Source organism: Pristiophorus japonicus, chromosome 12 (genome assembly GCF_044704955.1).
Source record: "Pristiophorus japonicus isolate sPriJap1 chromosome 12, sPriJap1.hap1, whole genome shotgun sequence".
In the NCBI taxonomy this organism is placed as follows: Eukaryota; Metazoa; Chordata; class Chondrichthyes; family Pristiophoridae; genus Pristiophorus; species Pristiophorus japonicus.
Genome location: NC_091988.1, coordinates 31595461 through 31608701, shown reverse-complemented (window position 1 = coordinate 31608701; position 13241 = coordinate 31595461). Strand labels below are relative to the sequence as shown.

General features: G+C 46.2%; 1 protein-coding gene across 2 annotated transcripts in view; it reads right to left on the bottom strand.

Annotated features, from left to right (window-relative positions):
• dnah12 (dynein, axonemal, heavy chain 12) overlaps positions 1-13241 on the bottom strand; it is a 393315-nt gene that overhangs the window by 61477 nt on the left and 318597 nt on the right. For both annotated transcript variants that reach the window (XM_070895275.1, XM_070895274.1), the window contains 3 exons: positions 10338-10510; positions 3486-3626; positions 237-395 (listed from right to left, as the gene is read on the bottom strand). In XM_070895275.1, coding sequence (XP_070751376.1) covers positions 237-395; positions 3486-3626; positions 10338-10510 — 473 coding nt within the window. The remainder of the gene's footprint in view (positions 1-236; positions 396-3485; positions 3627-10337; positions 10511-13241) is intronic.

Below are 13241 nucleotides of genomic sequence, written 5' to 3'. Positions count from 1 at the left end.
AGATCAATTAATTTTTGAAAAATGAAATATGGGAATGTTTTTAAATGCCATTTCATTTCATGGTTTAGATGACAGTTCCAAATTATTCTGGTTTTGATTTATTTAATGAGATTCCTGCTAAGTAATTATTCCCGAGTAATTTTATTCTTACTGTAATATGATCCTTTAAAACCACTGAGACAGAATACCAACCAACAAGACTGGCAAAAAAACATTTTGATTAAATTAAATATTACCTAAGCCCATTTAAGCTTGGTAGATCACTTGCACGACAGATCTCATCCCAGCTCTTGTCCAGGAGCCAGGATGGATCAGGGTTTCGTAGTTTGTTCTGGAGTCCCACTCCTCCAGTCAGCAGGAACATCAATTCCTGATAATTGATATCATGTCTTGCCCTAGTTGAAATTAAAGTAGAAAGGAAATTATTATTTTATGCAAACATATTACAAAACCAGGATTGAAAGACTTCATAGTAAACAAAATGTCCGTTCTTTAATTCCAATAAGTTATGGATAGAACTGATGAAGAAAGGGTCAGGATTGTTTAAAATGGCACCTCACACATCGTAGGTTCCATTGCTGCCTGCAGATCACTTTCTCGTGAGTTATTGTCCATAATGAAGAACATTGGAGGTCAAAATGGATGTTACAAAGCTAGAATCACCATAAACTGAAAGAACCTGGTGTGGTTCAATTCAGAAACACAATATATCCTTATATTTTATATTTATAATAGAAAGAGTCTGGGACCAGTTGGTGACTCCACCTCTGTAGAATCACAGACTGCTGACCTGGTGGCAATCAGAGACAGATTAGAAAACAACCTTTACATCGGCTTTGAGGTAGTGAGGGCTGGGATGCAGGCAGGGGTTTCAGGATCTGGTAGCTGTCATTAAAGCTGCCAGCCGTCTGATCAGCAGGGATACAGTACAACAGTGACAACTAAAGCACAAGGCCGTCTTTTCGAAGGACAGTAGCACATGCTAGGCATCCAGCCTTCTCTCTCAGGGCACCACACAGGTGGTACATGGGAGGCAACACCAGGCTGCTCAGCACAAATGCTAGAGGTATAGCCCAAAGCAAGTCCCTCCCATGGCCAAGCTTCCATGAAAGGAGAGTCAACTCAAGCCCGGAACCTGTAGCATAGGAACAGCCAACCACCTCTCACCAAACTGGCCCTTGGGTTGCACCAAGCAGAAGCAGTAGAATAGTAAAAAGGAGGGCATATTTAATCAACGACAACAACTTTTATTTATATATCACCTTTAACGTAGTAAAATGTCCCAAGGCGCTTCGCAGAAGTATTATAAAACTAAACATTTGACACCGAGCCACATAAGGAGAAATTAGGGCAGATGACCAAAAGTTTGCCAAAGCGGTAGGTTTTAAGGAACGTCTTAAAGGAGGAAAGAGAGGCAGAGATGCAAAGAGGTTTAGTCAGGGAATTCCAGACAACTTGGGGCCCAGGCAACAGAAGGCACGGCCACCAATGGTTGAGCGATTATAATCAGGGATACTCAAGAGGGCAGAATTAGAGGAGCGCAGATATCATGGGGAGTTGTGGGCTGGAGGAGATTACAGAGATAGGGAGGGTTGAGGCCATGAGGGGATTTGAAAACAAGGATGAGAATTTTGAAATTGAGGCATGCTTAACCTTGAGCCAATGTAGGTCAGCGAGCACTGGGGTGATGGGTGGATGGAATTTGATGCGAGTTAGGATATGGGCAGCCCTGTTTCGGATGACCTCAAGTTTACGTAGGGTAGAATGTGGGAGGCCAGCCAGGAGTGCATTAGAATAGTCAAGTCTTAAGGTAACAAAGGCATGGATGAGGGCTTCAGCAGCAGATGAGATGAGGCAAGGGCGGAGACAGGCGATGTTACGGAGGTGGAAATAGACAGTCTTAGTTATGCTACAGATGTGGTCGAAAGCTCATTTCAGGGTCAAATCTGACACCAAGGTTGCCAACAATGTGGTTCAGCCTCAGACAGATGTTGGGGAGAGGGATGGAGTCAGTGGCGAAGGAATGGAGTTTGTGCTGGGGACTGAAAACAATGGCTTGGGTCTTCCTAATACTTAATTGGAGAACATTTCTGCTCATCCAGAATTGGATGTCAGACAAACAGTCTGACAATTTAGAGACCGTGGAGGGCATATTTACTCACGCAGGAAAAAGCATGTTGTTGGAAAAAATAGGATAACTTGTCCTCATTTCCACCAGATGTAGCTGATACTGGTAATAAGTATGTCTTTTTAAAACTCGTCTTAAATATTCATGGTGGAATGGGATTGCAAGTCAAGGGAGTTGGGGACTCCAGAGTACAGAATATTCCTACTCATTTTAATACATGCGAGTGAGCTCCCAGCAGCATTGGCAAGCACACACATGGAAGGCCCAGATCAGGCTGTCCTCTTCGGGCATTGCTTTGATGGCATTGGTGGTTCCGGGGTAGAATTCTCGCTTACCACGAGGGAGACCCGGCCTCGGCAGAGCTTCAGGTTTACAGATCAGCCATGATCTTATTGAATGGCGGAGCAGGCTTGAGGGGCCAAATGGCCTACTCCTGCTCCTATTTCTTATGTTTTTATCACAATGGAAACTGTAGCGTTGCTACGATGGGGTTGAAACCAGATGGAAATTAGTCTCACTCCAAAAATGCCAATACGTTCATTTTAAGCCATAAACTTCTAAAAATAGCAAGTAAATTTAGGATCCTGATAAGAAACATAAGAAATAGGAGCAGGAGTAGGCCATTTCACCCCTCGAGCCTGCTCCGCCATTTAATAAGATCATGGCTGATCTGATCATGGACTCAGTTCCACTTCCGTGCCCACTCTCCCTATCCCTTTAATCCCTTACACTCAAATATTGTGTCTATCGCCGCCTTAAATATACTCAATGACTCAGCCTCCACACCTCTCTGGGCAGAGAATTCCACAGATCTCCATTCTGTATTAATGCTGCTAACATTATTAGTCACAGGGATATATCTTAGTATTACTCTTCTCAACAATGAAGAGCAACAGAAAAGTGGTTTATCCATTTTGAGTTGCGATAATTACGTTGTGGGCTCCTTGCAATTCTGACACCGGTTCGTGCTACTTCCTTGTCCAGCTCGATTTAGAACCTCTAACAAATAATAATTTATCCCAAAGTACGATTACCACAAAAGTATTAGAATCTACCGGATCTTAAGAGTATTTCCAGTCATGAATGAAAGAGCAGTCACAGCTGTATTTCCAAGTTACTCATTGGTTCTAACTAAAATGCAATATTGAACTATTTTTCACATTGTTCTATGAAACCATGTTACATTAAACTTGAAAACAGCCACAAAACAGATGAAGTTCTTTTTTTCTATGTGCTACAGTTCATTGCATAATTATATGGGTAACATCCTTCATTCTTTATTGCTGTGAATAAAATACAGCTGTTGAAAATTACTTACAGTAATTTGAGAGAGGATTTTGTTAAAATAGATACTTACAAAAGCAGATTATTGCACAACAGGAAGGAAAAGAGCAACTTGTCCTTCTCAAATAGAGAGCGGCAAACATTGGAGTAGAGATTGTATGTGAAGTGATCATTCAGATAACGAAGTCGCTTCTCCAAGATTTTTGACTTATTACTAGTGAGGAAAACATAAGACGGAAGATTATGAAATCTGATCCTTAACTACTTGCTATATATGTAAACTTGTATTTACTCTGTACAGCCACCAGAGGGCTCATCCCCTGGAGTCCCAAAGAATCCCATAATCCCTTGGGAGCACAGGTTGGAGAGGCACTTTGGAGACCTGCAATAAAAGACTACGGTCACACTTTACTTTGAGCTCACAGTGTTCAGTTTGACTCTTTCTCCATACATAACAACTGGCGACGAGATACAGATAGCGAACCAAAAGATGCAGAGAACAGTGGGCATCCTGGAGAAATTCTCGGAGGGAGATGATTGGGAAACTTTTATGGAGCGACTCGACCAATACTTCGTGGCCAACGAGCTAGATGGGGAAGAGAGCGCTGCCAAACAAAGGGCGATCCTCCTCACCATCTGTGGGGCACCAACGTGGGGCCTCATGAAGAATCTGCTCACTCCAGCGAAACCCACGGAGAAATCGTACGACGATTTGTGCACACTGGTCCAAGAGCATTTGGACCCGAAGGAAAGCGTTCTGATGGCGAGGTACCGGTTCTACACCAACAAAAGGTCTGAAGGACAGAAAGTGATGAGTTATGTCGCCGAGCTAAGACACCTTGCAGGACATTGTGAATTGAAGGACATTTGGAGCACATGCTCAGAGACTTTTTCGTGCTAAGCATTGGCCACGAAACCATACTTGAGTAAGGCCATAGCGATAGCCCAGGCATTCATTGCCACCAGTGACAATACCAAGCAAATCTCTCAGCACACAAGTGCTGCTACAAGTAATGTGAACAAAGTGATGATGTTTTCGAATAGTAACGTACAGGGAAGGTCACACATGCCTGTAGCTGCACATCCGCAGATGTCTCAGAGTCCAGCATCAAGGGTGATGAATGCAAGGTCATTAACACCTTGTTGGCGCTGCGGGGGTGATCACCGTTTCCATTCATGGCGATTCAAAGGATACATTTGCAAGGTCTGTGAAACAATGGGACACACCTCCAATGAGTGTGCAGGTGGGCTGCAAAGCCTGTTAAACCTGCAAACCACCATGTTTGCACAGGAGGACAGATCCACGGAGGATCACAATGAACTAGAGCCTCAGATCGAGGAGGCAGAGGTACATGGGGTGCACACATTCACCACGAATTGTCCCCCGATAATGCTGAATATTGAACTAAATGGACTCCCCGTGTCAATGGAGCTGGACACGGGTGCGAGCCAGTCCATCATGGGCAAAAAGACTTTCGAAAGGTTGTGGTGCAACAAGGCCTCAAGGCCAATCTTAACTCCAGTTCGCACAAAACTTACACGAAAGAACTGATTCCTGTAATCAGCAGTGCTACCGTAAAGGTCTCCTACGATGGAGCGGTGCACAAGCTACCACTCTGGGTGGTACCGGGCGACGATCCCATGCTGCTCGGCAGGAGCTGGCTGGGAAAGATACGCTGGAACAGGGACGACGTCCGAGTGCTATTGCCCGCTGACGACACTGTGTGTGCCCAGGTCTTAAACAAATTTCCTTCGCAGGCATCGGGAAATTGCAAGGAGCAAAAGTGCAGATCCACCTAATTCTGGAGGCATGACCCATTCATCACAAGGCGAGAGCAGTACCGTACATGATGAGAGAAAGGGTAGAGGTCGAGCTAGACCAGTTGCAAAGAGAGGGCATCATTTCCCCGATCGAGTTCAACGAGTGGGCCAGTCCTATCGTCCCAGTCCTCAAGGAACTTGGCAGTGTCAGAATCTGTGGCGATTAGAAAGTAACTATCAATCGTTTCTCCCAACAGGACCAATACCCACGACCAAAGGCCAACGACTTCTTTGCAACACTGGCAGGAGGAAAGACGTTCACGAAGCTGGATCTGACTTCAGCCTACATGACGCAGGAACTGGAGGAATCATCGAAGGCCCACACCTGCACCAACACACACAAAGGTCTTGTTGTTTATAACAGATGTCCGGTTGGAATCCGATCGGCGGTGGCGATATTCCAGAGAAACATGGAAAGCTTACTGAAGTCGGTCCCGCACACCTTGGTCTTCCAGGACGACATCTTGGTCACAGGTCGGAATACAGTCAAGCATCTGCAGAACCTGGAGGAGGTTCTTAGTCGACTCAACCACGTGGGGCTCAGGTTAAAACGCTCGAAGTGCGTTTCCCGGCGCCTGAAGTATTCCTGGGAAGGAGGACTGCGGCGGACGGCATCAGGCCCATCAACGCAAAGACGGAGGCAATCAAGAACGCATCGAGGCCACAGAACGTGACGGAGCTGCGGTTGTTTCTGGGATTCCTGAACTACTTTGGTAACTTCTTACCGGGTCTCAGCGCACTGTTAGAACCACTTCATGTCTTACCACGAAAAGGGGATGAATGGCTTTGGGACAAAAGTCAAGAAAATGCCTTTGTAAAAGCGAGAAAATTGTTATGCTCAAACAAATTGCTCAAGTTGTATGATCCATGTAAGCGTTTGGTACTAGCATGTGATGCGTCGTCATATGGCGTAGGGTGTGTATTGCAGCAAGCTAATGATTTTGGGAAACTGCAACCGGTTGCTTATGCATCCAGGAGTCTGTCCAAGGCTGAGAGAGCCTACAGCATGATTGAGAAAGAAGCGTTAGCATGTGTCTATGGGGTAAAGAAAATGCATCAATAGCTGTTGGACTAAAATTCGAATTGGAAACTGACCATAAACTACTTATATCCCTGTTTTCCAAGAGTAAAGGGATAAATACCAACGCATCGGCCCTCATCCAGAGATGGGCGCTCACATTGTCCGCATACAACTACGCCATCTGCCACAGGCCAGGCACAGAAAACTGCGCCGATGCTCTCAGTAGGCTGCCATTGCCAACATGAGGGTGGAAATGGCGCAGACCGCAGATCTAGCCATGGTTATAGAAGCATTTGAGTGTGAGCAATCACCATCACTGCCAACACACCAGGCAGCCCAGTAAGGCCAGCTGCACAGCAGCCCAGCGAGGGCCCAACAAATGACTCAACATCAGCTTTCACACCGTGACGATCAACCAGGGCAAGGGCCCCAGATCGACTCACATTATAAATAGTTACATTTATATTGACATTGGGGGCTGGGGGGCTGGCGGAGTGTTGATATATATGTAAACTTGTATTTACTCTGTACAGCCACCACAGGGCTCATCCCCTGGAATCGCAAGGGAGCCCATAATCGCTTGGGAGCACAGGTATTTAAGGAGGCTTCACAGGATGGAGAGGCACTCTGGAGACCTGCAATAAAAGACTAAGGTCACACTTTACTTTGAGCTCACAGTGTTCAGTCTGACTCTTTCTCCATACACAACACTATTGTTATTAAATTATATTCTACAGTATGGATTGTAGACTACAGTAAGACTTTGTGTCTCAGTAGGGCACTTAACTCATATCATGGAGATTGACAAGCTTCTTATAAACAATAGTAATACAAAGGACACTTTTTTGGAATGCTTTAATTTAGATCATAAAACTTTAAATTGTTAGAAAATTATTATTTTTTTTTTAAAAAAAAGAGCATTTTCTTTTATCTAATGTCTTTCACCTTTCTCGCCAATTGGCGAGAAGAAATTACCAGTAATTTATCTTAATTTGCTTTATTTTAGCAGTAATGTAGGCTATTTCACTTTCCCATAACTCAATGTGGTTCATATATAGTCTTGCATCATCATACTAAAACAAAAACAGAAAATGCTGAATCCCCAAAGGGTTATACCCAAAATTTTAACGTCTTTTCTCTTTACAGATGCTGACTGGGTCATTTTGTTTCAGATTTTGAGCATTTGCAATATTTTTCTTTGCACATTTTCATACTGTTACTTAACAAACTTTTAAAGGTAATTTTTAAGCTTTCCATATTCTAAAACTATCCCTAAAATTGATGCAGTGCTTTTCTGCCTCTTAATGTGCTGGTCTTGATGTGCGTGACGCAATCTATTGTTCCTTCCTGAGGTGCAGGCCTTTTACCTGCCCTTCCTTTCTGATGTGCTCGCTCTGATACATACTCTATTCAAGATGTGTTCACCCTCCCGATGTACTGGCTGCGATCTGTTCTTTCCCCTCATCTGCTATCCCAATTGCTTTGTCTGTGAATTAGGAATTATCCACCATTGAGTGAGCAGTGCGAGGAAGGCCTTTCCAAATTGCTACATTTTTTAAACTCAAGTAAGCATACAAAAATGAGTGCAACCAGAAAATGTATCATCAGGCTGGATGGCCAGATCTTGTGGGCTGCTTATAGGAGCAGGTAACACATAGACTATGGGCCCAAGTTTCGAGCCGCGCCTAGAACGCCGCAGACCCGACCTGGACGCCCGTTTTTCGCGCCACAAAGGTTGTTTGCAGCTTGGCGCAGCGCAGCACGAGCTGTAGGGGGCGGAGCCAGGTCCCTGCGCTGAAAACAGTGCCAGGACCTCTGCACATGCGCACTACAGTGGGTGCGCATGTGCAGTAAGCTCCAGGCGCCGAAGCGCGCAGCCCCTAGCCCTGGCCGAATGGCCTCACTGGGGCTGCGTGAATAAGGCTCCTCCCACGCCCAGCTCCTGCTTCCTCCCGACCCGACTCCCGCTTCCCGCCCCCTGCCTCCGGACCGGTGCCGACACCGACCTGACTCCCGCTCCCCCCCGCACCGGTCCCGACACCGACCCGACTCCCGCTTCCCCCGCCCCCGGACTGGACCCAACTCCCACTCCCCCCGCCCCCCCAGCCCCCCACCTCCGGACCGGACCCGACACCGACTCCCGCTTCCCCCGCCCCTGGACCGGATCCAACCCCGACCCGACTCCCGCTCCCCCTCACCCCCACCCGACTCCCCGGACTGGACCCGATCAGACTCCTCCCCCACCCCCGCCCCTGGACTGGACCCGACCCCCGCTTCCCCCCCCCCCCCCCGACTGGACCCGACCCGACTCCCGCTTCCCCCCACCCCCCGGACTCCCGCTTCCCCTGCCCCGACACCGACCTGTCTCCCGCTTCCCCCGCCCCCGGACTGGACCCGACCCAACTCCCCGGACCGGACCCCGACCCAACTCCCGCTCCCCCCCCCCTGACCTAACCTCCCTCCCCCCAACCTGACCTCCCTCTCCCTCCCTCCCCCCGACCCGAACCGAACCGACCTCCCTCCCACCACCCCCCGACCCGAACCGAACCGACCTCCCTCCCACCACCCCCCCAACCCGACGCCACCTATCTGTAAATCTGGTGCTGGGGACGGGCCCTGCCCGAAGTGTTGGGCCCGGCTGGGCCCAGCCGGGCCCGGCCCGTTCAGCCTCCCTCCCACTTCTCCTTTCCCCCCCCCACCCATCTCCTTCCCCCCCCCACCCATCTCCTTCCCCCCCCACCCATCTCCTTCACCCCCCACCCATCTCCTTCACCCCCCCATCTCCTTTTCCCCCCCTTTTTCTCCTCCCCCTCCCCTTCCCCTCCTCCCCCCTCCCCTTCCCCTCCTCCCCCCTCCCTCCCACTTCTTCTCCTCCTCCCTCCCCCCCTCTCTCCCTCTACCCCCCTCCTCCCCCTCCCCTCGCTGTCAGAAACACAGACACTGACAGACAGAGAATGAGAAACACACACACAGACAGACAGAGAGATAGAGACACTGACAGAGACACACTGGGTGGGGGAGAGGAGGGCATCCCAGCATGCTGTTGGAGGGCTCCCGGTGCTGCAGTCGGTAAGTAGAAAATGTTTTATTTATTGATTTAAAAAAAAAAATTATTTCTTATTAATTTTTTTTGATTGCTTTATTGATGTTTTTATCATTTATTATTGATGATGGCTCTTTATTTGTAAAACTGAAGTGTTTAATGTTTGTAAACTTCCCTTTAAACCCCCCCCTCCCATTCCCTACGCCTGATTTGTAACCTACGCCTGATTTTCTAAAGTGTAGACAAGGTTTTTTCGAGCGTACAAAAACCTTCACTTACTCCATTCTAAGTTAGTTTGGAGTAAGTTTTCACTGACGAAACTTTGAAAACAGGCGTAAGTGGTCGGACACGCCCCCTTTTGAAAAAAAAATTCTGTTCCAAAGTGAAACTGTTCTAACTGACTCGAACTGGAGCAAACTTAATGACGAGAATTCTGATTTCTAAGATACTCCGTTCTACACCAGTTGCTCCTAAAAAATCAGGAGCAAATCATGGCGAAACTTGGGGCCTATGAGTGTAATTTGCACACTGTCCTATGTGATCTACTGTGTAGCACTTAGAATATAAACAAAACATTTGTTACCTATGTGTTACAGGAATTCATACTATGGTACAATCAGATTGAGTAAATTAGGTGAACATGGATCACAGTACCGATTACCGATATCTCATCCATTTTAATACAGGTCTAAGGGTTAGACACAGGCTCTAGAGTGACGATGATCTAACTTTACTCATATGGATCACCATCACAACAATAGTTTAAAACTCAACACCATCCAGAACAAAGCAGTCCACTCATTACCCCTGCCTACTGGATACAATATTACATTTCCTCCAACTCTTTTGTTTGCAAGATTGTAAAACATGTTTTTACTCGGAGATATCCATGTTTCCCTCCTCCCGACCCTCCCCTCTATCTTACTTAGGTTATGCAACACCTGTAGCCAGAAGAGCAGGCTCCCAGCCCTCTGTATAATTGTGGTTCTATCAAACAGAGTTAAAACAATACAAATTTCCTACAGTTCTGATATTCCTACCTGTCATGGATAGAATGGACATATAGATTGACAAACCAGCTCAGGGAGTACTGGTACATAGGGTCAATGTTGGCCAGGTCGGCAATGCTGAAGAAAAGGATAGCAGAATGCTTAGCAATTGGTCTGTATCCTTCTCGCGATTCTGCAATCTTCACTTCAGTTCTCTCAGCAACCTGAAACAGACAATAAATAATTAATATGAAGTAGACAAAGGGCACAGAATAGCTGTAGATGCTGTTAGTAACTGTACCAGTGGATTTCACTCACACCGTCTTTGTGGCACTGAAAATGCACTTAGTTTTGAGTAATAAATCAGAATTAGTTAACAATATGACTATAAGGGAACATCTTGCAAATGGTGACCATAATATGACTGAATTTGATATTAGTTTCGAGAGGAAAAAGCAAGATTCAAATATCAAGATTTTAAATTTAAGTGATGCAAACTTTAAAGGGATGAGAAATAAATTGATCATAGTAAACTGGACTGAGGTGTTAATAGGTAAAGCAAAAACAGGAAGCATTTGAAGAACTATTTGGTAGGATACAAAACTAGTACATATCCCTAAAAAGGCAAACCCTCCACTTGTGCAGTTTAGCAACCATGGTCAACAAACAAGGTAAGAGATAGTATTAAGCTAAAAGAAAAGGTTTACACAAATGCAAGGAAAAGTGAAAATCCAGCAGCGTGGGACAGTTATATAAAAAACTAACAAAGCAATAAAAGAAATTAATAATAGGTGCAAAAAGGGAATATGACAAAAACCAGCAAGAAAACTAACAGTAAAAGTTCTTATAAATATATTGAGAAAGAATGTGGTATGGGGAAATGTGAGCCTATTAAAGACAGATGCAGGTGAGACTATATTGGATAATAAAGAAATGGCTGACTAGTTAAATAAATAATTTGCATCTGTTTTCACAGTAGAAAAAGACAACAAAATATCAGCAGTTCAAGGGAACCCAATAATAAATCAAGGGGAGAAATTTAATGGATTTAATATAAATAAACAAGAGTTAAGGAACAGTATAGGAGCTGTTACACAATAGGTTATACACTATAGGCTCTCATGGGAATGTATCCGAACCATTTCCTCATTGGAGGCCTCCCAGTGTTCAGTTACTGTTTTGCCTACCAACTTTTGATTCCAATCCACCTGGGCACGACCCCGTTTCAACTCACTGAAATTAGCCCTTGTGGAGATGGAGGTACTAAAGCAATACTTTGTATCAGTCTTCACAAGAGAAGAGGATGCTGCCAAATGTAGCAGTAAAGGAGGAGGTAGTAGCGATATTGGATAGGATAAAAATAGATAAAGAGGAGGTACTTAAAAGGTTGGCACTAGTAGAAAAATCATCCAGTCCAGATGGGCTCCATCCCAGGTTGCTGAGGGGAGTAAGGGTGGAAATTGTGGAAGCTATGGCCATAATCTTCCAATCCTCCTTAGATGTGGAGGACTGGAGAATTGCAAATGTTATACCCCTGTTCAAAAAATGGGAGGGGGATAAACCTGGCAATTGAAGGCTAGTCAGTCTAACTTTGGTGGTAGGGAAACTTTGAGAGACAATAATCTGGGACAAAGTTAATTGGCACTTGGAAAAGTAGAGTTTAATAAATGAAAGTCAGCATAAATTTGTTAAAGGAAAGTCATATTCAACTAACATGATTGAGTTCTTTGACGAAGTAACAGAGTGGGTTAATGAGGGTAGTGTGGTTGATGTTGTATATATGAATTTTCCCGGGCGCAGGCAAAACTTTAGGGCGCGGCGATTTCCTTTGTGCATGCGCAGATGAAGCATCCCACTTCCATCACAGCGGGAGAGATGGCGCAGAAGGAAGGAAGACAAAGAGCATGCCTCTTCTCTCCAGCGGCTGCTGAGGCATTATTGCAGGCCGTAGAGAGGAGGTAGTCTGTACTGCACCAAGTGGGTGAAAGGAGGCCCGTGCCCAGTGTCTTTAAGAAGATATGAGGGAGATAACCCAGGAGGTGTCAGTGGCAGACACGGTGGCCCAGAACTGCCACCTAATGCCGCAAGAAGTTTAACGACCTCACAAGGTTTGTCAGGGTGAGTACCCTTCACATTTATGTAGGCCTGCCATGGTTGCAAGATCAGTGTCTCATACAATGTTAAGTTTTTGATGGAGCTGCCGCTTCTTTGTGTCCCAGGCCAAGGTGTGGGTTGTTGAAGCTGGAGGCTCACTTCTCCAGCCATGTCCTCTGCATTCATGATGCATGTACCCTCTTGTCCCCTAATCACTGTCAACCCTCTTCGCACTCCCCCTTCCTCTATTGATATGCGTTGTCCAAACGTCACCCTAAGCTGCTAGGCTACCTGATTCTCACCATCTCCTAGTCTTTCCACATCCTCAGTCACCAGCCACACAGATTGAACTGAACATATTTGCACCTACACAGTGGCAACTACTGAACTATGGAAGGCACATGTGACACAAGGAGGTGGACACTTACTCAACCCTTCTTCTTGCTCTTATTGCAAGCCAAGCTATCGCATAATAGCATTGCCCTGGAGGTGGACAACCTGAACTGCAGGAGCTGACAGGTGGAGCAGAGTGTCGGCCCTCATGGGTACCCCAGTTAGCGCGGTGGCCAGTGGCAAGGCCAGGCCACTACGGGTAGTGAAGATATGTGAATAGCATTTGCAATTGATGTGAATTCCTTGACCCCTAATATCAAATGACCCAGCACCTTTACATATACATGTCCAATGTCACCTTGCCTCTCCCCTCCTGCTAACTACACGTCTGTTGTTTGTGCTTACAGATGACCAGCCAGAAGCACAGCAACCTGCCCTTGAGTCATCGACATCTGGCCACGGGGGAGATGATGAGAGAGGGGAGGACAGTCTGCTACCTGAGCGACAGACCCCATCAGTCCTGCCGTG